The 25647-nt window shown below is 41.4% G+C and overlaps 2 protein-coding genes and 1 long non-coding RNA gene across 5 annotated transcripts in view; 1 reads left to right on the plus strand and 2 right to left on the minus strand.

The window, feature by feature from the left end:
* Positions 1-25316, plus strand: part of LOC311062707 (sorting nexin-14-like) — a 45680-nt gene extending 20364 nt beyond the window's left edge. For all 3 annotated transcript variants that reach the window (XM_084081917.1, XM_084081916.1, XM_084081918.1), the window contains 12 exons: positions 5618-5804; positions 6608-6691; positions 7041-7141; positions 8009-8120; positions 8546-8586; positions 10297-10416; positions 11080-11203; positions 13915-14079; positions 21931-22026; positions 23196-23287; positions 24020-24076; positions 25149-25316. In XM_084081917.1, coding sequence (XP_083938043.1) covers positions 5618-5804; positions 6608-6691; positions 7041-7141; positions 8009-8120; positions 8546-8586; positions 10297-10416; positions 11080-11203; positions 13915-14079; positions 21931-22026; positions 23196-23287; positions 24020-24076; positions 25149-25178 — 1209 coding nt within the window. In that variant the 3' untranslated portion in view covers positions 25179-25316. The remainder of the gene's footprint in view (positions 1-5617; positions 5805-6607; positions 6692-7040; positions 7142-8008; positions 8121-8545; positions 8587-10296; positions 10417-11079; positions 11204-13914; positions 14080-21930; positions 22027-23195; positions 23288-24019; positions 24077-25148) is intronic.
* Positions 928-4245, minus strand: LOC311062708 (uncharacterized protein). Its single transcript, XM_084081919.1, has 3 exons — positions 4024-4245; positions 1807-2229; positions 928-1473 (listed from the first exon to the last, which is right to left on the minus strand). Exons 1-3 carry the CDS (start codon positions 4130-4132, stop codon positions 1283-1285), a joined length of 723 nt encoding a protein of 240 aa, XP_083938045.1. The 5' UTR covers positions 4133-4245; the 3' UTR covers positions 928-1282.
* LOC311062709 lies at positions 17607-18862 on the minus strand. Its single transcript, XR_014602530.1, has 3 exons — positions 18800-18862; positions 18512-18603; positions 17607-18298 (listed from the first exon to the last, which is right to left on the minus strand). It is a non-coding gene; the product is annotated as an uncharacterized lncRNA (long non-coding RNA).
* Positions 25317-25647: the final 331 nt, after the last annotated feature.

Genomic DNA, 25647 nt, shown 5'->3' on the forward strand with positions numbered 1-25647 from the left:
TATGGATGCCAGTCTTGAAGTCTTGCGGAATTGAAACTCTCAAAAGATCATTAAAACCATGACTCAGATACGATATTAAATGATAGTAGAAAGATTTATTTACAGCACTGTAACAGTCACAGAACATACACATACATACATCCTTCACAAGCAAAGCACACAGATAGACTGACTTGCTCTTCCCTGACTGTCTGCTCATAATTGGCTAAAGGAAAAAAATAATACATTTGATCTTTTCTGCTGAGTTTGTTAGTGCTAAAACATATCCTCTGCACAGCCATAAAATAAAGGGGCCACTGACTTGCTGGCAGCTGTGACCTGCCGACCTGAACTCCCTTTTCCGGCCTTATCTGTTTGAGGCCATGCATGTTCTCAGCTCTCAAACTTAAAGTACCAAAAGTAAAAGTACTCATTGTGCAGAATGTCCCATTTCACAAGTTCCATTTGAAAATAGCAGATCTACGCATCGCGACGCATTGTGAGCTTGTAGATCGGCTATCTTCAAATGGACGAAATATATATAGGGCTGAAGTAACTAGTTACTAAAGCTGTCAAATAATTGTAGTGGAGTAAAAGTACAATATTTGCCTCCGAGATGTAGTGGAGTAGAAGTAAAAGTATTGAAATGGGAAATACTCCAGTAAAGTAAACATTTCCCAAAATGCCGATCCCGATTTTGTAGTTCTTTTTTGAGGCACGGAATTTACTTTTAAGATATCGTTTGGATAGAATTTAGTTGTTTAACTTCATATATGTGGTCAATTAATCATGACAGAGCCTATTTGAAAATAATTCAGGGAACCGGCAGGGGCGGGCAGTGACACGTATGTATCCGAAAAAGGCAACCTATTTTCGGCATAGCCTCTTCAAAAGTCCCCTTGCGTCATATTGGCTGGTGGTGGGAAAAATTAGCTGCTGGGGAACGAACTGCTGATTGGCTGAAGGGATTGTCAGTCAACGGTACTAATCCAGCCCAGCTGTTTGACAACAGTTTTTTTCTTTTTTTGATCTCTGAAGTTGCCTAGAACCCCTTTAATAATAGTAACTTCTTGATAGATACAAAATACAGTTTAACATTTTTTTTTAATTCAGAGGCCGATATACTGTATGATATATCAGCCAATCGGTGTAGCTCAATGCACATGGAGAGACTTACATTTTTTCCTCAATTGAAAACTGTTCCCACATTATTCACAATAGCTCAGAAGGGCTTCTCTCCAGGGTGAATTCTCTGATGGTTCTTTAAAGCATCATATTGGTTAACCCTTCTTACACGGTTCATTCAAGTGTGAATTGCTTGAATGTGTTTCTTTAAGGAGCGGTGGCGTTTGAACCATTTCTTACACTGATCACAGAAGTAGTAGTTTTCTGAATGAATTATCTGGTGAGATCTGAGGCCTTGGCCAGTGCTGAACCATTTATCACACTGGTCACAGTGGTAGGGCTTCTCTCCTGTATGAATTCTCTGGTGACCTTTGAGATCACTGTTTCTGAAGAACTTATTCCCACACTGATCACAGAAGTAGTAGTTTTCTGAATGAATTATCTGGTGAGATCTGAGGCCTTGGCCAGTGCTGAACCATTTATCACACTGGTCACAGGGGTAGGGCTTCTCTCCTGTATGAATTCTCTGGTGTTGTTTGAGACCACTACTTTGGCTGAACTTTTCCCCACACTGGTCACAGGGGTAGGGCTTCTCTCCTGTATGAATTCTCTGGTGTTGTTTGAGATGACTATTTCGGCTGAACTTTTCCCCACACTGGTCACAGCGATAGGGCTTCTCTCCTGTATGAATTCTCTGGTGACGTTTGAGACCACTACTTTGGCTGAACGTTTCCCCACACTGGTCACAGTGGTAGGGCTTCTCTCCTGTATGAATTCTTTGGTGACTTTTGAGGTGACCACTTTGGCTGAACTGTTCCCCACACTGGTCACAGCGGTAGGGCTTCTCTCCTGTATGAATTCTCTGGTGTTGTTTGAGAATACTACTTCGGCTGAACTTTTCCCCACACTGGTCACAGTGGTAGGGCTTCTCTCCTGTATGAATTTTCTGGTGTTGTTTGAGATGACTACTTTGTCTGAACTTTTCCCCACACTGGTCACAGGAGTAGGGCTTCTCTCCTGTATGAATTCTCTGGTGACATTTGAGATCACTGTTTCTGAAGAACTTTTTCCCACACTGGTCACAGCAGAAATGTTTCTTCACTGGTAGTTGGGCAGGACAGACCTCTGGAATGGAGAATGAGGGGAGATAAATATACCATAAAATGAATAGAAATAACATGGAAGCTGTGTTGTATTACCAACTGATAGTGTTCTAATTGTAAAAGCATCTGGCACTACTTCCTTCTTCAAACTGATACAGTAGGTGATACACTAGGCTGTTTCATGCACCATTTAACCAGTTAATACACCATACCATCACTGTTGGGTCGGAACCTTGTATGTCCAAAACTGTTACTTTTCAGAAAATGGAAAAAATAACCTGTGTTCCAATAGATCCAATGTAGTTATTTGAGCAGACCCTGTTGCAATATTTATTCACCAGCTCTTGTTAATTATTTTCATTGATACAATATTTATAAAACCCAAAGACAAATTTAACCACTTTCACCTATACTTTCAATTTCTTATTTTTAACAATAGCTATTTTTGCTACTTTTGTGTGTAACTCACTGTTGTAGCTTGTATGCCAAAGTAGGGCATTCATTTCCAAAAATAAATAAAAGTTGAAATATGGAGATTTGAGATTTCTGCCTGATGGCAACAATATTTGTTATACAGGAACTGCCATGCCCAGATTAGCCTGGTGACTGATCTGTAGCCCATTAAAATGCAAGGAAACAGCGGTCGAAGAAGTGCTCACATTTTTTTCCTAGTAAAAGGAGTAAAAGTAGCAATACCACATGAAAAAAAAACCTCTGATACAAGTAAAAGGCCTGCATTTAAAATCTGACTTGAGTAAAAGTACAAAAATATTGTCAACAAACGATACTTTAGAGTACCAACGTCAAAGTATTCAGATTTTTCTAAATTTGTCCAACTTTTTCGAAAACAGCCGATCTACAGCTCAAAACTCACGTTTTGAGCTGTAGATGGGCTATTTTTGAATAGCCAAAGTATAAGATTGGGTGTAATCGGTTAATGTATGTTTTATCAAAATAATACAAATCTACAAAGTAACCTGAACTAAAGTTTTCAAATAATTGTAGTGTAGTAAAACATACAGTACAGTAGTAAAGTAAAAGTACCTCAAGATTACACTTAGTTGTGAATGGTTCATTTATATAGTGCTTTACAATGTGCATTACATTCACCCATTCACACACACATTCACTGACGGCTGGGGAGTGTCTTGCTCAAGGTCAAGGACACTTCGACAGTATCTCTGGGGGAGTTACCTTCTGGTTCCCAGCGGCCGCTCTACCTCCTGAGCCACTGCCGTCCCTAGTAAATGTACTTAGTTACTTTCCACCACTGCCATGAAATGAGGCTCTTATATAGTACCGGTATCTATGCTAATCAAACACGCACAGATAAACTCCTCTCTCTCACTCACACACACACACACACACACACACACACACACACACACACACACACACACACACACACACACACACACACACACACACATACACACACACACACACACACACACACACACTACAATACTCCCTTCACATTCCTTCTCTCCTGTATAAATTCTCTGGTGAGATGGGAGGCATTTTTGCTTCTGCTTTAAGTTTTCTCACACAGTGTAGAGATTCAGTGTGTTTTATCCTCTCTTTTCATTTTAATCATAGACACTGCAAATATTCAGTTTTGTAAACTGCTATTTGAGCATGAATAAACAAACCTTAACCTTAATTCTGTGGTCTGCAGCTCTTATCTACAGTTGATTTGCTGCTGGAAGGAAGCATACTCCGCTACTCTGTCCAGTGTTAATATAACAGTTCTGTATCTGCTGGTTGTAGCCTATTGAAGATGAAGGGAGACTTGAAACATAAAAGCAGCACATACCTGTTCTGTGTAACATCATTCCAGGCATCAGCATTGCTTCGAGCAGTCTGCGTCCATGGATCTGTTGCTGTTCCTCTTCTGACACCGTTGAAAAGCTTTCGGAGGACATATTTCTTCTGAAAACCCTAAATAGTTCATCTTCAGTCCATTTGGATAGTTGATATTTCAGGCAGGGTTTTACCAGCTGGGATCTGAATGTACTTCAGTATGGTAATGAACGACTTAAAGTTAATAATAAAAAGTATTCGTACACAACTCCGCAACCGACCTAGACCCACAGAGCAGCACCTACAGACTGTCAGGACACAGCCAGTGTCCACTCTCTGCTCCAGCCTCCTACACTCGCCACATGCATGCAGATGATTGGGAGAGAGCAGACAGATACTCCCCAGAGAGCAGGCAGATACTCCCCCACTCACTCCCCAGTCTCTTGAACAAAAGTTTGACAGTTTGAACACAGTCCAAGGACAAACACAGGCTGAGGTTGCGAAATAAAAACATATCAATCTGTAGCCGACAAAATGTAAGCTGATTGAAACTGACAAATGGACCCCGTAAGTGTGCTGTAAGGGACAGGGTCCATTTGGTTCCCAACTATATTTACAATTTAGACATTTAGCAGACGCTCCTTATCAAGAGCGACTTACAGTAAGCAAGGTAAACACATTCAAATGCAGAGAGAAACTGACAAATTGTTATTCATTTGGGTTTCTTTGACGTGAAAATGTTTGAGAACCACTGGATTAGACAGACCATTATAATTATGAAGAATAATTAATTTCAATATTAATGATCGAACCTGGGACCTCCGGCTCCCCAGGAGAGCTCAAAGTGGGGTCCAGGGACCCTCAGGATTCCTTGAGGGGGTTCCAGGGGGTCCCCAGCCAAATGATTGATAGTTAGGAACCAATTGGACCCTTATGGGTCTGTAACTCTGAGAGTGTACAAATGCGAGAGTAGATCAAAAATGTTATCAAATGGGAGTCCGTGGCCTTATGCATATCAAACTGGGGGTCCTAGAAATAGAAAATGGTTGAGAATCACTGCTATAGCCGTAAAAATCTTCTCTTATGGGGGTCTCTGGCATATCTTTTCAAATAGGGGGTCCACGGGCTGATTTCTGTCAATTTCTGGGGTCCTTGGCATGAAAAAGTTTGAGAAGCACTGCCGTATAGTGTGTAAGGCATGGGGTCCTGGACCCCTAGGGGGTCCTCAGAGTTACTACAGGGGGGCCGCCAATTCTTTGTGTGATTGGATATTTTTTTTTACATTAACCACTTGAACCCTATAATCCCTATTCTGAAGAGAACTTAAGCCAAAAATAGCAGATCTACAAGCTCGCACCGCCTCGCACTGCGAGGATTTGTGAGCTTGTAGATCTGCTATTTTTGGCAAAGAGTTTGGTGTTGGTCTATGAAATCTATGAAAATACAACTTTATACAGTATGTAGTGGGGGTCCCTGCTTCATCTCTCTTTCAGCCAGGGGGTCCTTGGACTGAAAACGTTGAAGACCCCTGGTGTAAGGGTCCATCTTCTGGACCCCCTGGTGGTCCTCAGACCAGACAGTAAAGTGTTGTTTTGGGTGCTCCCCAGGTGGAGGAGGCCATGATGGTGATGGAGGACGACTCCCCCGCAGAGCTGATCAGCGCGGCGGGCTCGCTGCGTAACCTGTCCGCGTGGCGCATAACCATCCCTTACGTCGACTTCTACGACGACGACATCAAGAGGGAGAGGATCCCCGTCTTCTGCATCGACGTGGAACGCAACGACCGGAGGGAAGGTGAGAGGAAAGAAACAACACGTCTCTGGACTTGCACGTTGTCAGGCTAGCGCCGCAACATTGTGACTATTAATATAGCTCTGAGAGTGTACAAATGGGACCAAATGGAACCTTTTTCATTTTGTTGTTGTTGTGGTTTGTTGATTGATTGGGGATGTCGAGGAGGTTGGCAGCATCCGACCTGAGGGAGCGGGAGCGGGCGTGGCATTGGAGGAGTTCAGAGAGGTAGCGGGGAGCCTGGTTGTTGCTCGCCTCGTTCCCAGCCTTACTCATCTGCGAAGAGAAAAGCGTGGTCACGACCTAATGCAGAGAGTGTATATAGGGGCGGGACTTCTGTTGTACGCATTTCCCCCGGAAACTGTCTTTATTCGACCAATATTAACACTTGTTTCATTCATGGAGAATGTAAACAGATTTGTAAAGCAAACAGAAAAACAGCATCTCACAGCATGAGACAAGAAATCCTGTCTATTTGAAATATTGATGCTGGCAATTAAGAAAGGTATCACAAGAGAATAGTTGAAACCAGAGATGCCAACAGTTGATGAATGGATGGAAATAATCTATACAATCTTTGGTAATGGAGAGGTTGACATTCTCTTTGAGGCTGAAGTTTGCCAAGATAAGTTCGGGTGAATTAATCACACATAAGGACCTTTAGAGAAACACTGGATTGTACGGCGTGTTTTTAGGATAGAATCTTGCCAGCACCCTCCTTTGAGGTCTCAATGAAGAATAAGATAATGCATTTCGCAGGTATATAAGTCTGATAACTCTGTTTGTTTGTTTTCTACTACCTGCAGTTGGACACGAAACTGAGAAGTGGTCAGTCTTCAGGAGATACCTTGAATTCTACGTCCTGGAGTCCAAACTCACTGAATTCCACGGTAAGATGTTCCTAATTTGATTGATTGATTGAATACTTTATTATATATTAGTCAGAATTGTAAATAATGGATATGTATCAACATAGCATAAAAAAACAATTCCAACCACTTGCAACCCGGCATCCTTTTATTGGGCATGGCATTATAGGCAAACTTTGTTTGTTTATTTATTTAATATTAAAATGTCAAAAATAGTGAAAATAGCTACAAGCTCACAACAGTCGTACTATGAAGTGTACAGGGCTTAAGTCAACTGTTAACCATTTTTCCATTGTAACGGGTGTTGTGTGATCATATTTGCTCAAACAGCCACTGCTTTACATTAATATTTTGTTCCATCTCTTTGAAGGCTCATTTGCCGATGCACAGCTGCCTTCCAAAAGAATCATTGGACCAAAGAACCATGAATTCCTTACATCAAAGAGGGTGGAATTTGAGGAGTATTTACAGGTATTATGTCGTGTGTGTGTGTGTGTGTGTGTGTGTGTGTGTGTGTGTGTGTGTGTGTGTGTGTGTGTGTGTGTGTGTGTGTGTGTGTGTGTGTGTGTGTGTGTGTGTGTGTGTGTGGAATTAGGTAGGAATCTATTAATTCCAATGGGAGAGTGAACGTGAACAACACAGCTTCTAAACAAGTCTTTACCCCATGGTCATTGGTCACTGTAACTAAATATTGGACCCAATCGCCACAAGTCGCCACACAGTTTCTGAATATTTTGACACTAACATGGCTTTCTTCCGAGAGACACATCAGGAGAAAATCTACTTTATTATCAACCTTTCTTTGTCCCAGCAGCACACTCTCTCAGGATCTACAGTAGCACCAGTAAACGTCAGACGGCGCCTACTTAGGAGACCATTTGTATGCAATTTGTGTACCATTTTGCCTCTAGTGGCTCAAATTGGGATGGCGTATCTGTCTAAATCCACCATCTTTGTCCATAGTTCACCACCCCAGCTGACAGGCAACCTTGACCAACCTGTAGGAGTTGCTAATGCAGTGACAGCGAACACCCTCCCTGTCTGGCTGCCCTCTTGCAAATACGGCCAATTGTGTTTGTTGAAATCCCTGGATGATTCAAACTCTGAGTCTCTGCGGTGGCATGCAGGAACTTAAAATGGGGTTCGAGCAGTGATTTAATATTTGTGTGTGTGTGTGTGTGTGTGTGTGTGTGTGTGTGTGTGTGTGTGTGTGTGTGTGTGTGTGTGTGTGTGTGTGTGTGTGTGTGTGTGTGTGTGTGTGTGTGTGTGTGTGTGTGTGTGTGTGTGTGTGTGTGTGTGTGTGTGTGTGTGTGTGTGTGTGTGTGTGTGTGTTTTCAGAGGCTGCTAAAGCACCCAGAGCTGAATAACAGCCAGCTGTTGGCTGACTTCCTGTCGCCTCACAGCATGGAGTCTCAGTTCCTGGACAAGATGCTGCCTGACGTCAACCTGGGTGAGTCAAAACCATCCGACCCAGCAGCACTGAAACGTACGGTTGATCTACAAGCTTTGTGAGCTCGTAAATAAGCAATTTTTCCTTTTTGTTTTTTAAATGAGTTTTATAAAGTACTTCCCCGGTTATGTTTCTAATGGAAACTTAAACAAAAACACATCACAGAGCTTCATGGGTTCTGGAAAGGTCCAGGCAATGGAAGGTTCTGGGTTACCCTTCATAGCCTAAAAGTGCCAAAAATAATCCAAACCAGCTCTCTCCACTAGATGGCAGTGTTAATCAATCAATGAATCAATCAACACTCTTGGGCAGCTATCTGATGTTCCTGTTTGAGGATTGTGACTTGGTACATTGCTCTCACATAGAAGAAAAAAAATACAGCAGATGAAAAAAGTACACACTAATCTGAGTAATTTCTTTCACAGGTAAAATCTTCAAGTCTGTACCAGGCAAACTCATGAAAGAGGTGAGAAAGTGACCGGTAAACCCTTTTAATGTAAAATGCTGAATAAATCGCTAATTTATTAATGTAATGTATGTAGGAGCAATCGACAAGAAGATGACAAAATAATGTGACAATTAAATAAAAGTACATGTTATCGATATCGATATCTAACTGTATTTTGAAGAGTCATAATGATAATTCAAGTTATCTATGTCCAATAACGTTCAGTATCTTAAAAGGTGAAGAACAAATGATGTCTGAAGCTGTCTGCTTCCTGTATTCAATTAGCTGGAGAGAAGTGATTACAACACCACACGCAGAAGGAGACAATAGCAGCACAGCTACTTCACTTAGTCTGTGGTTACAAAGCACAGTTTCACTTTCATGGAACCTTTCCAACAGGTGTGAAACATTAAAGAGGAAGATACAGCTCTGGTGAAACAAACAAGTCTTATCTGTCGTGTATTTCAGGCAGACATTTGAAACACACCCCCACACATACTGTATGACATAGAGCAATAGATGATATGGAGGATAACGTTGCACCATTGACATATTTTCTATAATGAGTAAATTCTATCACACTTAACTGCAGTGAAGTTATCTACAATTGTATTTGAATCCGGCCTTGCTAATAAATGATAAAAACAACCTGCTATAGTATAGTGAAATGCATTGTTGCATGATGAGAATCTAGAGCATTCTGGGGATGTTTTTGGCATAATTCATTCAACCAAAACAGCCATGATGGGAATGTAATTTAAGGATAACCTCAGTCAGTGGTGGAAAGTAACTAAGTACATTTACTCAAGTACTGTAACTTTGAGGTATTTTTACTTTACTGGAGTATTTCCAATTTTCAGTTATTTTACTTCTACTCCCCTACATCTCAGAGGCAAATATTGTACTTTTACTCCACTACAATATTTTAAAAACTTTAGCTACTAGTCACTTTGAAGATATACATTATTATATTACATTACATTATATATATTAACCCCTTCAGCCCTGTTTTATACATAGGCTATTTGAAAATCTACAAGCTCAAACGCGTTGTGAGCTTGTAGATCTTGTAGAGCTTGTAGATCTTTCAAACAGTTCAGTACTTTTACTTTTGGTACTTTAAGTACATTTTGATGCCAATACTTTTGTACTTTTACTCATTTCGAACACAGGCCTTTTACTTGTAACAGAGTATTTTTATATATCGTGGTATTGCTGCTTTTACTTAAGTAAAATATCTGAGTACTTCTTCCACCACTGACCTCAGTTACGTACAGGGTTGCATTGCTCATGGGACGGCCTAACACGCCGTGCAAAACAACCTTTTTGAACAGGAGCACGTGCACGCACATGCATAGATTTAAAACAACTTTAAATTCACACCTCAACAAAGTTAACAAAGGCTGCCGACCGCCGGTTGTCACACCAGCATGAATTAACATAGGATTAACATAGGAATGAGCCTAGATGCATATCAATTGTCCATTGTGTGACCTGTAGTGTAGGTGTTAAGCGACATGCGCGTGACGTCTTTAAAATAGAGTGCAACCACTTTAGAATTCAGCAATGCAACCCTGGTTATGTACCCGTTTGTACCCACTCCCACACTCTTTTAACATCCAAGTCACATTCCTGCAGAGGCATTCATCCAAGCTACTCATGCATGCGTGCGTTTCAGAGAAGTGGAGGTGATCTCTCAGTGCTGTGTTTGACTTCTTGTATTTTCAGAAAGGCCAGAACCTGGAGCCGTTCATCCAGTCTTTCTTTAACTCCTGCGAGTCTCCTAAAGCCAAACCCAGCCGGCAAGAAATCACCGTTGTCAGTCCCAGCGCCGAGAACAACAAGATGGTACGCGCAGGGTTAGAACCAACTGCCCTAACTTATTTATTGAGAAGGAAATGGAAGTGCTGCTGACCTAACTGACCTCGCTCAGTATCAGGGGGATGTATAGCCTCACACTAAATCATTGTGTTTTTTTCTCTGTCGGATAAACCAAAGTCTTTGTACTGCTTTTAGCTTGCACTCTTATCTAGAGTTTCTTACAGTCAGCGAGCAGGTGACTCTTCAGTGTCACCTTTCCATGCCAAAAAGCAAAGTGAATGTCATAATCCAGTCGACGTCAGCAGTTATGAAGAGTGATTAATAATAACATTAAGATACAACTAGACACATATGAAATAGTATGTTTCTGCGTACTGCTGGCTGTTTGATTAAATTTAGATAATTAAAGGGATCCGATACAAACCAGAAAATATATGCACAAATAGATTTTGGTCATACTCGAATGGTCGGGTGGTGCATAGGCCTAGCTTGTGAATAGAGAGTCACAATTAAGTTCAAATCCTTGACTGTGGAAATTGGAACGTTAACGAATAACAGTTTTAATGCTTTATTATTGATCATGTGTAAAAACTCAGTCCTGATTTAATGAATGAGAACCGGCAAAGCGATCCTGGCACATACAGTAATGGTCTTTTTGGTTGACTGATGGCTTCACTAACTCTCTTGTAGCTGATCGGCGATCTGTTTAAGAACAACGCTAACCTTCCTGAGAGCTGTGAGAGGAAATACAACCAGAACTGCTTCATGGAGATGATGCCTGTGAGTGGCATGTACGACTACCTGATGTATACAGGTGAGTGGGACAATCCCTGTCATCATTACATCTACCTTATGTATGTGGGTGAGTGGGACAATTACTTTTCATCTTCATCGGATGATTGCAATGTTATAAGACTAAAAACTAAGAGTATTAGAATGCATGTTCAGAAGCAAGTTTCCATAAAACCCCTAAATGGTCTCGGATATTTCATAAAAGCAAAAGTTAAAGCCCCTATATGCAGTTTCTCCAACTGGTTTGGCTGGCTGTACTGTATGTAGAACTATGTTCCTAGGTTTACAATGATAATACCTAAAGGTCATAATTCTCCATATTGTGCTAATTGTTTAGGTAACAGAGCGCTATCTCCTTTCATGCTTACAGTCTATCCCAGGGGTCTTCAACGTTTTTTTCAGGCCAAGGACCCCTTAGCTCTTAGCTGAGAGAGAGATGAAGCAGGGACCACCACTACTACATATTTGTATAAAATTGTGTTGCAGATTAAACTTTTTCATAGATTTCATACATAGCTTCATAGACTTGTTTGACAGCACTATCATCAGTGTTACTCTATGTTTGTTTGTTTACATATTATCTTGTCTATTAATATGTTGGATTCATGTTAATGTGTATTTTCAGTCATTTAACCTCTTAAATCCTCAATACTTAGTAAACTTGACCTTTGGCTCTGTACTTATGGTCTGCTCTTCTTTCCCTCCACACCAAACCTGTTGGCCGATACATAGCAGATCTACAAGCTCACAACACGTCGCGCTGCGATGTGTTGTGAGCTTGTAGATCTGCAATTTTGTGGCATATGTTCCTATCAGAAAAGAGATGCTAGGGTTCATACGGTTAAATGGAACAAATGGAAGAACCAAAAGGAGGACCCATGAGGTCCATTTGTACACTCTCAGAGTTAAAACTAGCAGAGGATTTGACACTATAGATCAGAGTCCCAGCGATAACATACTGGAAATGAAAAAGGTCCAGGACGCTGAGGATAAAATCAGGATATTTTCCTTAATAATAATAATAATAACTAGAAAAAGTGCTCCTCGGAGCACAACTCTCCGCTGTTGGGAATGTTGGGAATGTTCTATCTGTATAAGTGTCCTATCCGTCCTGTCTGTATAAGTGTCCTATCCCTCCTGTCTGTATAAGTGTCCTATCCGTCCTGTCTATGTAAGTGTCCTATCCGTCCTGTCTGTGTAAGTGTCCTATCCGTCCTGTCTGTGTAAGTGTCCTATCCAATTGTTACAGTATCCGCCATTTCTCAACCATTTCGTGATTGTTCCTGTCTTACCTCACTCTTACCAGACTTGTGTTGGGAATGTTGGGAATGTTCTAATTCTTATGTTCTAACTGTCCTATCCATCCTGTCTGTATAAGTGTCCGATCCGTCCTGTCTGTATAAGTGTCCTATCCGTCTGTATAAGTGTCCTATCCGTCTTGTCTGTATAAGTGTCCTATCCGTCCTGTCTATGTAAGTGTCCTATCCCTCCTGTCTGTGTAAGTGTCCTATCCCTCCTGTCTGTATAAGTGTCCTATCCGTCCTGTCTGTATACTGTAGGTGTCCTATCCGTCCTGTCTGTATACTGTAAGTGTCCTATCCGTCCTGTCTGTGTAAGTGTCATATCCCTCCTGTCTATGTAAGTGTCCTATCCGTCCTGTCTGTGTAAGTGTTCTATCCGTCCTGTCTGTATAAGTGTCCTATCCGTCCTGTCTGTATAAGTGTCCTATCCGTCCTGTCTGTATAAGTGTCCTATCCGTCCTGTCTGTGTACTGTAAGTGTCCTATCCGTCTGTGTAAGTGTCATATCCCTCCTGTCTATATAAGTGTCCTATCTGTCCTATCTGCCAATTATGTATCAGCCATGCAGCCATTTCGTGATGGTTCCTGTCTTACCTCACTTTGACAGTGACAAAGACACTGTCAAAGTGATGCCATGTATTTATACAGTATTTCACCGTATTGTCACGTGTCACGTGAGGCTTGACCAATCGGTGTGTCATATTTAGAAAGTGAAAACGAAACTCTCCTGCGGAGAGTAATAATAATAACCTATAGAGCACCGAAGTCTGACGTAATTTACACATCCTAGGTTTGTCTACCTGGTTCGCTGTTTTCCACCCCCATTCTGAATCCCCATAGACGTATTTAATATCGCGTCAAATAAGAACTGTGTTCCAAAAATAAACAAATGACCCTGGCGGTTTTACTCTTATGGATATGAAGCATCAACTGACGGTGAGAAAACGATAATGTTACTTCCGCCGAATTAGTTACATTTTCGCCAGAAACAGACTGTATCAAATATAAGTGACTGACTATCGTAAACGATACAGAACCTCCTCCCTGACAATATCGCAGAGACAGTTTGTTTATTTTTGGACCACAACTCTTATATGAGACGATTCTAAGATGACCCAATGTTATTCTCCATAGCGAAATTACTTTACGAACGTGGGGATGAACAAGTGACGTCAGGACTTCTGTACTCTATAGAGCTTTTCTAGATACCCAAAGTTTCTTTACAAAACAACACAAAAACTATAAATGTATCAAAAGCTAAGCAAAACAAAATAGTTAAAATGAAAAGGTAAAAGGGGGGTTTACATTAGTAAAGACAAGTCTCTGATTTGGGGGCGCTCCCCCAGAAGGAGTCTCCTGCTAAAATCAGGAGTGCTGGCAGGTATGTGATGCAGGTATGCTGATGTCTTGTTGTGTCCTGTGTGGATGGACAGGTCGGGTGGTGTTCCACATGCCCGACTGGCTCCATCACGTCATGTCAGCGGGGAGGATCCTGCTGAAGAACACGTTCGAGGCCTACATGGACCAGTACATGCACTTCAAACTGGACCAGATCCTCCAGGAGCACCGCATGGTCTCCCTGATCACACAGCTCAGAGGTAGGACTGTGTGTGTGTGTGTGTGTGTGTGTGTGTGTGTGTGTGTGTGTGTGTGTGTGTGTGTTTGTGCGTGCGTGCGTGTGTGTACGTGTGAGGGCCAAATGTCCCCACAAGTGTAGTTGATTTTGAGAAATGGACATTGTATGGGCAATTTTCCTGGTCCTCAATACAGAAGTCGTGTTTTGAGCATAAAAAAATATTTTTAACGTTGGGTTTACTAAAACATAGATTTTTAACGTTGGGTTTACTAAAAAAATATATTTTTAACGTTGGGTTTACATTTACAATTAGGAATAGATTCAGTTTAGGATTAGGAATTTATAGGTCAGGTTCAGGGGTTAGGGTTAAATGTATTATTTATCCTTGGTTGCCATGCAGGTGTCACAAGTGGTTAAAAAACTAGATGAGGAAGAACTCACTAATATAAAAAAGGAGGAATATCTTTTCTCTAGTAGACAGAGTCTACCTGGCACCTTTACTAATACAAATAACCAATTCGGTGGAAACCGTTACAAGAGGCACATAGTAACGGGGCTGGGATGCGAACCAGGCAACTGTATCCCAGGTGGCCTCTCTCTACTAACCCAGCTGCCAATATATCATATTACAAACTGTAGCTGCTGAAGAGAATACGAAGGAAACCCCCTGGCCAGTGGACAACATTTCCAGAAAGACAGACAGACCGTTTGACTTTATTTGGATGCTGTTCAAAGAGTCTGCTCTGCAGTTCTCAGTCTCACGAATTAGTTCCACAAGTGCTTCATTTGAATATGGGACACACGCTGCTTCCCTTACCACTGTGTGGCGCTGACGTGCCTCGCGCCAGTGACGGCTGTATACCTAATGTATGATGCAGTCGATGTGTCCAAGGCACGCGATGTGCACCGCAATGTTAAAGTTTGTATGAATACGGCGTCACGCTATGGTTAACCGCTGATAAACCACAAACACTCCACGTGTACACCTTTTTACAAAAACATGCTCCAAAACAGCTGTCCCCTGTGTGTGTGTGTGTGTGTGTGTGTGTGTGTGTGTGTGTGTGTGTGTGTGTGTGTGTGTGTGTGTGTGTGTGTGTGTGTGTGTGTGTGTGTGTGTGTGTGTGTGTGTGTGTGTGTGTGTGTTGTGTGTGCATGCTTGTACTTGTGTGGGTGTTCTATCTTTGGACTGATGCACTCGGACCAATGCAAGAATAGAGCATTTACAAAGGAGCCATTGGTAGTTATTTGTGCTTGCTTGCCTGCCTTCGTAACAGACGGGTGTAATTTTAGGATTTAGGATAAAGCTACGGTTAGACACCTAATGGTTGAGGCGAGGCTGTGGTATTTTAGTGGTGAGTGTTTTTAAGGGTTCCATCATGTGCATCACTGGAATAGCCGCACAATGATAGCTGTGTGTGCATGTGTGTGTGTATTACCGTAATTTCGAGCGCCAGATGACCCCACAACTATAATAGAATTTGAAGAAATTATATTGTGGGGGCCATTTCCCTGGTCTTCATAAGACAAATTCTAGTTTTATGGTGAAGTGGATACCTGTAGACTTAGGATACTCTTTCACCAGGACACGAGTCGAGGTGGATCTTCAATCGTCAAGCTTTATTTCGTGCCGGCAGGTTACAAACAGCATAGCAGAAGCAGGCAGTGCTCACAAGCTCATCTGCGTTCTAATCTAATCGAATGATATCTTTACTCAGTATTCATACACTTTTTATCTGACTCAGTCTCTTTGGTCGAGCCCCCTCCTTCCTCATCCATGTCTGGTCATTTCTCAATCTATCAGGCAGTGGCTCAGGGGTAGGCAGTGGCTCAGTGGTTAAAAAACTAGATGAGGAAGAACTCACTAATATAAAAAAGGAGGAATATCATTTCTCTAGTAGACAGAGTCTACCTGGCACCTTTACTAATACAAATAACCAATTCAGTGGAAACCGTTACAAGAGGTAGAGTGGCCGTTAAAAGAGGTAGAGTGGCCGGTAGAGTGAACTGCAAACCGCAAGGTTCCCAGTTCGAGTTGGTGTCGAAGTGTCCTTGAGCAAGACGCTGAACCCCTAATTGCTCCCGATGAGCAGGTTGGTGCCTTGCATGGTTTCCTTCTCCATCGGTGTATGAATGTGCGTGTGAATGGGTTAATGGCACAATCAATGTAAAGCGCTTTGGATAAAAGCGCTATATAAATGCACCATTTACCATTTACCATCAGGCACATAACAGCATCTTCCATGTAAATTATCTCTTTTCCGCAAATTTAAGAGTTCGCTCTGACATGATATTAATTCTGTGAAATAAGAGTTCATTGGTCTGATATCATTCTTGATCATGACATCATTTAATGTGTATACTTGCTTATGGGACCTTCTATGGCTCCCTTCCCAGGTTTTTCCCAGAAATGGACGTCAGACCCTTGCCCTAGTAGCACTGAATGTGTGCTGAACTCTGGGGAAGTAGCTGCTTCCCCAGCTACTCTTATTGCATGAGTACATTAACTCAACACCTGCTCTAGACGGCTTCTAACGTTACATACTACATGTAGGTTTTCTGCCACTACAATGGTTTAAAAAAAGGTTCGGGGAGTTAGTCTTACAATTAGGAAAAGATTCCGGTTAAGGTTATGGTTAGGATTAGGCATTTAGAGGTTAGGTTTAGGGGTTGAAGTTTTGCCTGATTTAGTAGCGTGCCCTGCACCGCAAATAGTGGTGTGTGTGCTGTGAGACAAAGTCCAGGTGTGTGCCTTGGGATTTTGTGACAAGCACACATTATTATTGCAACACATGACACAACTATACAAGATTTGAGATTTCTCTTTTCCCAATACAAAGGCACATTTTATACCCTGAAAAATATCGCTGTTGTAGCACACATTTTCTGAAATGTCTTCGCTATGAATACAGGCCTTCTCTTGAGATTTTGACTTGCCCATTGGTGTGCCCTTGGGGCACATAAAGTTTGAAAACCACTGCTTTATTATCACGATGCATAGAGACAGGAAAGAGAGGGTAAATAGAGGGGAGACAAAAGCCATGAGTCATAAGTACAGTAGGATTTAATCCAAGGACCTCATGAGTGTGTGTGTATGTGGTCTGAACACTGACTGGTTGAGACACATCAGGGAGGCACTTAGTCACAAACTTTGCCTTCATGCTGCGTTCACACAGGCAGCTACTGTACAAAGCTACAGGCTACCATTTATTTTCAATCTTTGTCTTCTATAAAACCCTATAAGGGCCTCGGATATTCCATAAAAGCAAAGTTTAAAGCCTCAATCTGTGATTTCTTCACCTGTTTTGCAGTATGTAGAACAGCAGGAACAATGTTACTAAAACATCATCATTTTACATATTGTGTTAACTGTTTAGGAAACAGCGCTTGTGTATGTGGGAGGACAACATTTATACAACATGTGTATCTCACATCTTTCAGTTGTGAGATTTTATTTTGCTTGAATCCACGAGGAGGCACGCGGGCTCAATACCAATACCAGAATCAGGTTTATTGTCACATCACAGGTTTAATTAAAAAAAGTGGGTGAAATGTGTGTCTATATACTCACACTAGTAGGCTACCTGAGATAAGATATGTGCATGAACATAGCAGCAATGTATACTGTGCATGATATACTTATGGACGTTAGTTAAGGTGCTTGGGAAAAAAAAGTCAAAAGTCAGTGCGTTATACACAGGATTACGGTGCAAAATGTCAGTGTGTGTCGACCGCATAATCCACATAGACTGACATATAGTCAGCAAGTAGTGCCATGAGGAGGAGCAAAGAAAAATAGCGGGAAAAGGAAAACAAAGTCACTTGTAGGCTACTCATGTAATCCACGGGTGGGTCCAAGGAAGAGCTAAATCCAAGTCATGTGTCCCTGGTATAATCCACAGGAAGAAATACAGAAAATAAAGAAATATATTTTGTTCCAGGGACCCAGAAGCAAAGATTTGAGTTAAAAAGTTTGCACTAAAAACATAGTCCTCAAGCTCTTTGTCGTCAAGCATTGGGTCCTGGAGAACACAGCGTTTGGTACAAGGTCCTGGAGATGATCTTGTGAACTTCTTCCTGCTGGAGGGCTGAAGATCCAAAATGGAAGTCCATCTTTGGAGTTGCTCTGTGTCCTCAAGCATTGGGTCCTGGAGAATGCAGCGTTTGGTATGAGGTTTTGGAGATGATCTCCTGAACTTTGGACTGCTGGAGGGCTGAAGATCCAAAATGGCAGTCCTTGAAGCCTTGAAGAAAAACAGAAGAAGAAAAAAATAATTACAATTATTTCTTTTCAATTATAACACAGGGGTCTTTGAATACAAAAAGACAAAACAATGCCCTGTAAGTAGGCTACAATAAGAAATACAGGTTTGCTGTTTTCTGCAGGTCTAGCCCACTCTATTAAGATGCAAATAGCTTATGTGAATACTGTGAGTGTATTATGCATGTGCGCTTACCTTTTATAAAAACAGGATCAACATTACAGAAACTAATGCTTAGTTCTCCTAAAAGATGAGCTGCAACATCAATACTATGTGGAGAATTTACCCTGTTGGAAGAGAAGAACCGTGTTAGTTTTTAGTCATGTGCAATTTTTTTTATCAGTTAAAACATTTCACCAGGACAGGAACTCAATCCACAGGCCTACCTCCCCCCACTATCCCCCACCACAAATCAAATTGGTGGGGCTTGGTCTCCCCTCTTACTAAAGCATGATTGTGATATAGTTGAATTTGGTTACTTACACTTCTTTTGGATTGAATTTGTGGTTATTCTTCTCCGAGTTGTGTAGACGCATCACAGCCTCCTGTAAACAGCATGATTATAAAAGGTCAATTTGAGGAAATCAATGCTTTTGGCAAACCACCAAAGGAATACCAAAACACTCGCCCCAAACACAGTCACCCGGGCGCAAATCCGGCACATATCCGATAAAATCTCTACCTGGTATTCCCCCTAAAATGGTGGCGATCGTGTTTTGGGGTGAGCCTTCCGGTTGCCCACCAGAACATTAGTTACACTTATTTTTCTACAAGCAACTCATACAAAGAATTTTCTAGATAGTAGACACAGGGCCTATATAGTCAGACATAATTTCACTTACCGCAAGGTTGATGTTATTTGCTCTTTGGTGCAGGCAGAGGCAGCAGCGTAGACAAAGCATCATCCCGAGCAGCGTTGCTCTCGACCAGCTAAGAGGACCACCTAATAATTCTGTTCTTCTCGGAGTCGAAGGCTGGCGTCTGCGAGGACTCGAAGCAGCACCCGATGCATAAAATAAATCTCTACTCGTGTTTGTTGCCATTTTACTCACAAATTAAACAAATTCATCATGCAGTTAATAGTTTCCAAGCAGAGTTCTCTAACAACAAACTGCTATCCTGTAAAGCCAACTCGGTGCCTTGGCTAATACACGCCCCCGTGCTGTGGCTAGGGTTGCCAGATTCTGTGAGAGAAACAAGCAAGCAGGTCTAGAAAAACAAGCCCAATAGAAGCGATTATGGGTCACATGACTCACATGAGCACTTTAAACCTACCTACTGTATACATCGGCTATTTGAAGATGGCAGATATACAAGCTATACAAGATATACTCGTGATGCAACTCGTTGTGAGCTTGTAGACTGCTATTTTCAAATAAAATTCTTGGTGCAAATTTATTATAAAAAAAACCTGGCAACACTGGCTCAAAGACATCTCACAGACACGGTGTGAAGAGGCGGTGCTCAGGAGTGAAACATGAAACAATAGGAACATTGAAACCATCGACACCTATCATGCAAATGTTGTGTCTGCATGTAATCTAATCTCTATCCCCCAAAATACAAACGAAAACACACATAAAGTAGCCTTGTTTGTGATATGGGTAAAAAGTACAACACATTTTGGTATCAAAATGTGCTTAAAGTACCAAAAGTAAAAGTGCTAATACGTTTGAAAATAGCGTGTGAGCTTGTTGATGTATAAAATAAGGCTAAAGTGGTTAATGTATGTTTTATAATGTAATCATTTATATCTGCAAAGTAACTAAAGTTTTCAAATAATAGTAAATAAAATAGTAAGTAAAAGTATAGACAATTGGAAATACTTCAGTAATGTAAAATTACCTCAAAATTGTACTTAAGTACAGTACTTGAGTAAATGTACTTAGTTACTTCACACCACTGTTTGTTGTACAGCACCTTGTGTAACAGAGAGGACCTCTGTTACTACAGTAACCTTGGTTATTAGTGTTTATTCAATCATTTTTAAACAGGGACATTGGTGGAACAAGTACTCAACTGTTTTGCTTAAGTAAAAGTATCAATAAGTGGTGTTCTAGCAACTCAAGCTTTGAGGTACCCCGTTTGGACCCAACTGCCGAGTTGCATCCTCACCCAGACCGGCATTTCTTTGGGAGGCCTGTCGAGATTTGGAATTTGCAAGGTACACGGACGGATTGTGCGCCATCATTCCTACCGATTGAAAGAATAGCATACAGATGTGTTTACAGTGCCACAACTGTACAGTTAAGCCAGATCAAAGAGAAAGTATCAGTAGTTAAACCACTGTGCACAGTAGTTGAGATTTAGACCCAAGACCTGATCTGTGTGTGTGTGTGTGTGTGTGTGTGTGTGTGTGTGTGTGTGTGTGTGTGTGTGTGTGTGTGTGTGTGTGTGTGTGTGTGTGTGTGTGTGTGTGTGCGCGCGCGTGTGTGTGTGTGTGTGTGTGTGTGTGTGTGTGTGTGTGTGTGTGTTTGTGTGTGTGTGTGTGTGTGTGTGTGTGTGTGTGTATATATCTCTCTCTCACAGACAGACAGACAGACAGACAGACAGACATCTCACTCATTGTTTTTTAATCAGTAATTGTGCAATAGTCTGTGTTTCTCTCTCTCTCTCTCTCTCTCTCTCTCTCTCTCTCTGAGCCCCCCCCCCCCCCCCCCCCTCTATGAACCCCACACCTCCCATTGTTTGAACAAACCTCTAATTTACATGTGTAAGGAAGATTCCCAAGCAGAGAAAAGAGAGACGTATATCCAGGTATCTTAAAGGCATTTTAAGGTAAACAGTCCTCTCCCGCATTCATTGAAAAACTCCCACCTATCATTTATGTTGGGTGGGTGTATACCTTGCCCATGTATCCAGGTATATCACCTTTTTCACCCAGTGATAGGACCAACCAGTCTGAAGACCAACCAGCAGGGGGCGGCAGTGACAACATTACACATGAGTGTGTGTGTGTGAGAGAGAGAGCGAGAGAGACTTTAAAAAACCTTTATTTACACATTGCTAAAAACACAGGTTCTCACATTTGTACATCTTCTCAGTCAACATTCACAGTAGGACATGACGAGCCTTCTACCCGAAGATTAATCCAAAACATAATCATTATAACACCACTACTGCACAAAAGTGTCCAGACTTTTCATCTCCTTGAAAAACTTAAAATCTATCCATACCCTTGACCTTACCAATTAGATAAACACACTGACTAGGTCCTGCATCACTTCCCTTTCTATCTTGTTTCGTCTTGTCAAATATATTGCCATTTTTGCTTCCCCTAAAAGGAAATTCAGCAATTGCCACTTAGTCCTCTTAAAAAAATGAAAACAAACTCTCTAACACAGAAGGGACACTCATATTCTCATTAAAATCTTTGGTGTTTTGGCAGTTATTTGGGGGCCCACTTGCAATATTCTCACGGCCCACCAGTGGGGCCTGGCCTACAGGTTGAGAACCGCTGTTAACCGCATACAAACCTTTGTGTGTTCATATAATTTAGACGCCGTGTTCTGTGAGTTCCACTGGAACCCCCTCAAAGGACCTCTGGGGGGGTCCGCGGACCACTGCATTAATGTAAACGGTGTATATAAACCTGTGTGTGTGTCCACCATTAGACGCTGTGTTCTGTGAGACCACGGAGGAGAGGACCGTGGAGGACAAGCAGACCAGAGCCAAGCAGACGTTTGAGGAGATGATGAAGTATCTGCCAGGTCAGTGTGGCACACCTGAACACAGCGGTGGAAAGTAACTAAGTACAGTACATTTACTTAAGCACTGTACATATACCTAGGCTGTTTGAAAATAACTGATCTACAAGCTCACAACGCGTAGATCTGCTATTTTCAAACATTTTAGTACTTTTACTTTTGGTACTTTAAGTACATTTTGATGGCAATACTTTTGTACTTTTACTCAAGTACATTTTTAATTCCAGACTTTTACTTGTAACAGGGTATTTCTATATTGCAGTATTGGTACTTTTACTTAAGTAAAGAATTTGAGTACTTTTTCCACCCCTGCCTGAAGACCAGCTCTCTAATCAGTGCAGAAGGGACAGTGTAGGACATTGGTTCTCAAAGGGTGGGGGTCCTTAGGGGGGTTTCCAGGGGGCCCCCAGCAAAATGTGTTAATATAGCATCACAATCATTTCAACCACTTTATCCATAAATGTTGGCTATTCAAAAATAGCAGATATACAAGCTTGTACATCTGCTATTTTTTGAAAATCTGTGTGATTTTCTTTTTTACAAATCTTCTCTTCTGGTGGTCCATGGCACAAAACATTTTCAGATGGGGGTCCGTGGCCAAACGTATATCCATTTGGGTGTCCTTGGCACAAAAAAGTTTGAGAACTACTGGTGTAGGAAGTTAGGAACCATGCAGTAAAGCAGTGATTCTCAAACCTTTTCCATGTCAAGGACCCTCAGTTTAAAATGCATTAGGCCACATAGACCTCCCTTTTGATAATGTTTTTTTCCCTCTGGGACCCCATAGTGTTATCATATCCTCAGTGTTAATTTAACTCTGAGTGGGTACGAATGGAACCATTCGCAGTGGTTAAACAGATTTAACCACTTTAACTTTTCAGTTTCAACATTTTTCCAAAGCAGCGAAAATAGTTGATCGGCTATTTTTGCGACTTTTGTGCCACACTCTTGTGCATAAAAGTAGTGCATTCATTTATGAAAGAAAATATGGAGATGCAACATTTCTGCCTCAGGAACAATATACAGGGAACATTTTATAATAAATTCCAAGAGCAATGAAGTGCATGATTTGATAAAGCACTTGGGTTGATTAATGCGTGTGCGTGTGTGTGTGTGTGTGTGTGTGTGCATATTTCTGTGTGCATGCACATATCTGTGTCTTCCACGTTCAGATGTTGTGGGGAAGTGCATCGGCGAGGAGAATAAATACGAGGGCATCAGGCGTCTGTTCGAAGTCTTCCAGCATCCACTGCTCAACAAACAGGTCAGCTGAGAAACGAACACTACAGTCATTCTGTGCCCGTGGTGTCACTCACACGCGCCGATCTGCCGCGAGCTTGTAGATCTGCTATTTTTGGGACATTTTGGGACGCCAGGTTGACAGTGGCTAAGTCAGATGCACTGGGGGTGTGGAGGTTCTGGGGTTCCACTGTGGTAAAATATTTTTTTTCTCCAACTGTATTCCTAAGCATTGTGACTAGGGCTGCAACTATTGATTATTTTATTAAAGATAATGCTATTGATTACTTTTCAGATTAATCAAATAATCGACAACCGTATTTTTTATATCATTTTTATTTTGTGTACATCAACAAATTGACATGAAAATGTTCCAATTGATTTTAGATAATCAACTAAGTCCATTAGTCTGATTAACACCTATTTTATACTTTGTCGTACGACGGTGTCATGCAAAAATACATAAAGTAGCCGACCTACAAGCTCACACTGTGAGCTCAGCTATTTTCAGCAATTTCATTTAAATCGATAAAGAAAATGAAGGTTTATTTCGATTAACACATTCCCTGCCAGGTATTAATTAATTCATTGTGTAGCTTCTGCCAGGTTTTTTTTACCTTATAATGACGATCAAATAGGGCGTTAATTTACGGGGAAAAAACTCAAAAAGTTGAAATGTGGAGAATTAGAGATATGAGGTTTCTGCCCGACAGGAACGAGAACGTTCCGTTGTAATGTGTTTGTGCTGTGTTCTCAGATGACCTATGTCCTGCTGGATATTGCTGTTCAGGAGCTGTTTCCAGAGCTCAGCAAGGTAAGCCCAGACAGCCTGCAGGACATCACAGAACGATGCAAGCGCACCGCATGGTTTGGGGGTGTAAACATTTAGTTCTGTGTGGTTGTGTGTGTATTTCATTTGGGTCAGGTATTTTTTTTGTGTGTGTGTCGGGTAACACCGACCTAATATTGACTTACACTTCCTTGTTTAACCTGGCTCCTACCACTGAAGTGTATTTATTTAACACATGAAATCAATAGTTTTCCTCCTGGATTCACACGGTGAACACACACAGGCCTGCACCAAAATGCACATGGTGACGGCCATGGCAATCCAAAACCTGCCTGTCACCTTTCCCCCTCTCACCAGCAGACTACAATAAATACACAGTAAAACATCCTCAGTGTTACAGTTTGTCAATTTGGTTTGTTTGTGTGACTGATTGAATACTTTATTAACACGTTTGAAAACAGTACAGCAGTACACTAACAAAATAATGCTAAAAGGATGAGATCTATGTTTCCGTTTCTTGGTTCTTAGTTGTACACTCTCTGAGTCATAGATAATCCATGTTTGTTTCTTTATTTTGCTTTGTTTATTTGGACGGCACAGTGCATATTTTAATGAACAACATGATGTAATGCAAATACACCGGATTTAGCGAGCTAATTTCCATCCGTAGTCCCCCCAAGTTGTCCCCCCAACTTGCCTAGTGTTGCATCTAAATAGAGACTTAAAGGGATAGTTCACCCCCAAAATGACTTTTCTTCGATCGATTAGTCACCCCATGGAGACTTGAATTCATGGACATTTTTTTGTTTTTGTCTCATTCCTAAGCCAATAATTTGATGACCAGCAGCGGTTCCGGTAGGAGACACAAACAATCTCCTTTGTGTCTCCTACCGGAATCGCTGCCTACCGGTCCACTGGTCATCAAATTATTGGCTTAGGAATGAGACAAAAACAAAAACATATCTATTAATTCAGGTCTCCATGCGGTGACTAATCAATAGAAAAAAAGTCATTCGGGGGGTGAACTATCCCTTTATCTGTGTGTAAGGTGTAGACTATAGGCTAAACACCTGTATGTGTTCTGTGTTCACTGCAGGGGGCCAAGGAGCTTGCTACAGAGATATGAAACAGTCTGTCCTTGACATACCGGCTTTATGGAAGTGCAATACTAAACTCATTACACTGTCTCTGGAGCCATCTCAACATTCCAATGTATCATCATGCACTAATAATACATACATAAAGATTATATTTATTGAATTAACTGTTGTGTGGCTGTCATTTTTCTCCTTTTTCATACTTTTTTTTTAATGAAGCCCTTCATTATTATCGATTTGATGTGTTCTCTGCTTCTGTCTGTGTGTGTGTGTGGGGGGGGGGGGGGGGTACCAACGGCTGAATTGTTTCTGACGGTTTGTTTGGTTTGCGCAGTGAGAGAGAGAGCGGCGAGAGACTATGACCGTGACAAGGACTGTGCCTACAGTAACTCCACAGACACACACAACTGTGACAGAGGCCTCAGTGTCGACACATTAAACATTTTCTTCAAAGGACGTTAAAAGGAGAAAAATACAAAAAGTACAAAAAAGGCTGTT

Source organism: Gymnoscopelus microlampas (genome assembly GCF_963454915.1).
Source record: "Gymnoscopelus microlampas genome assembly, chromosome: 16".
Lineage (NCBI taxonomy): Eukaryota > Metazoa > Chordata > Actinopteri > Myctophiformes > Myctophidae > Gymnoscopelus > Gymnoscopelus microlampas.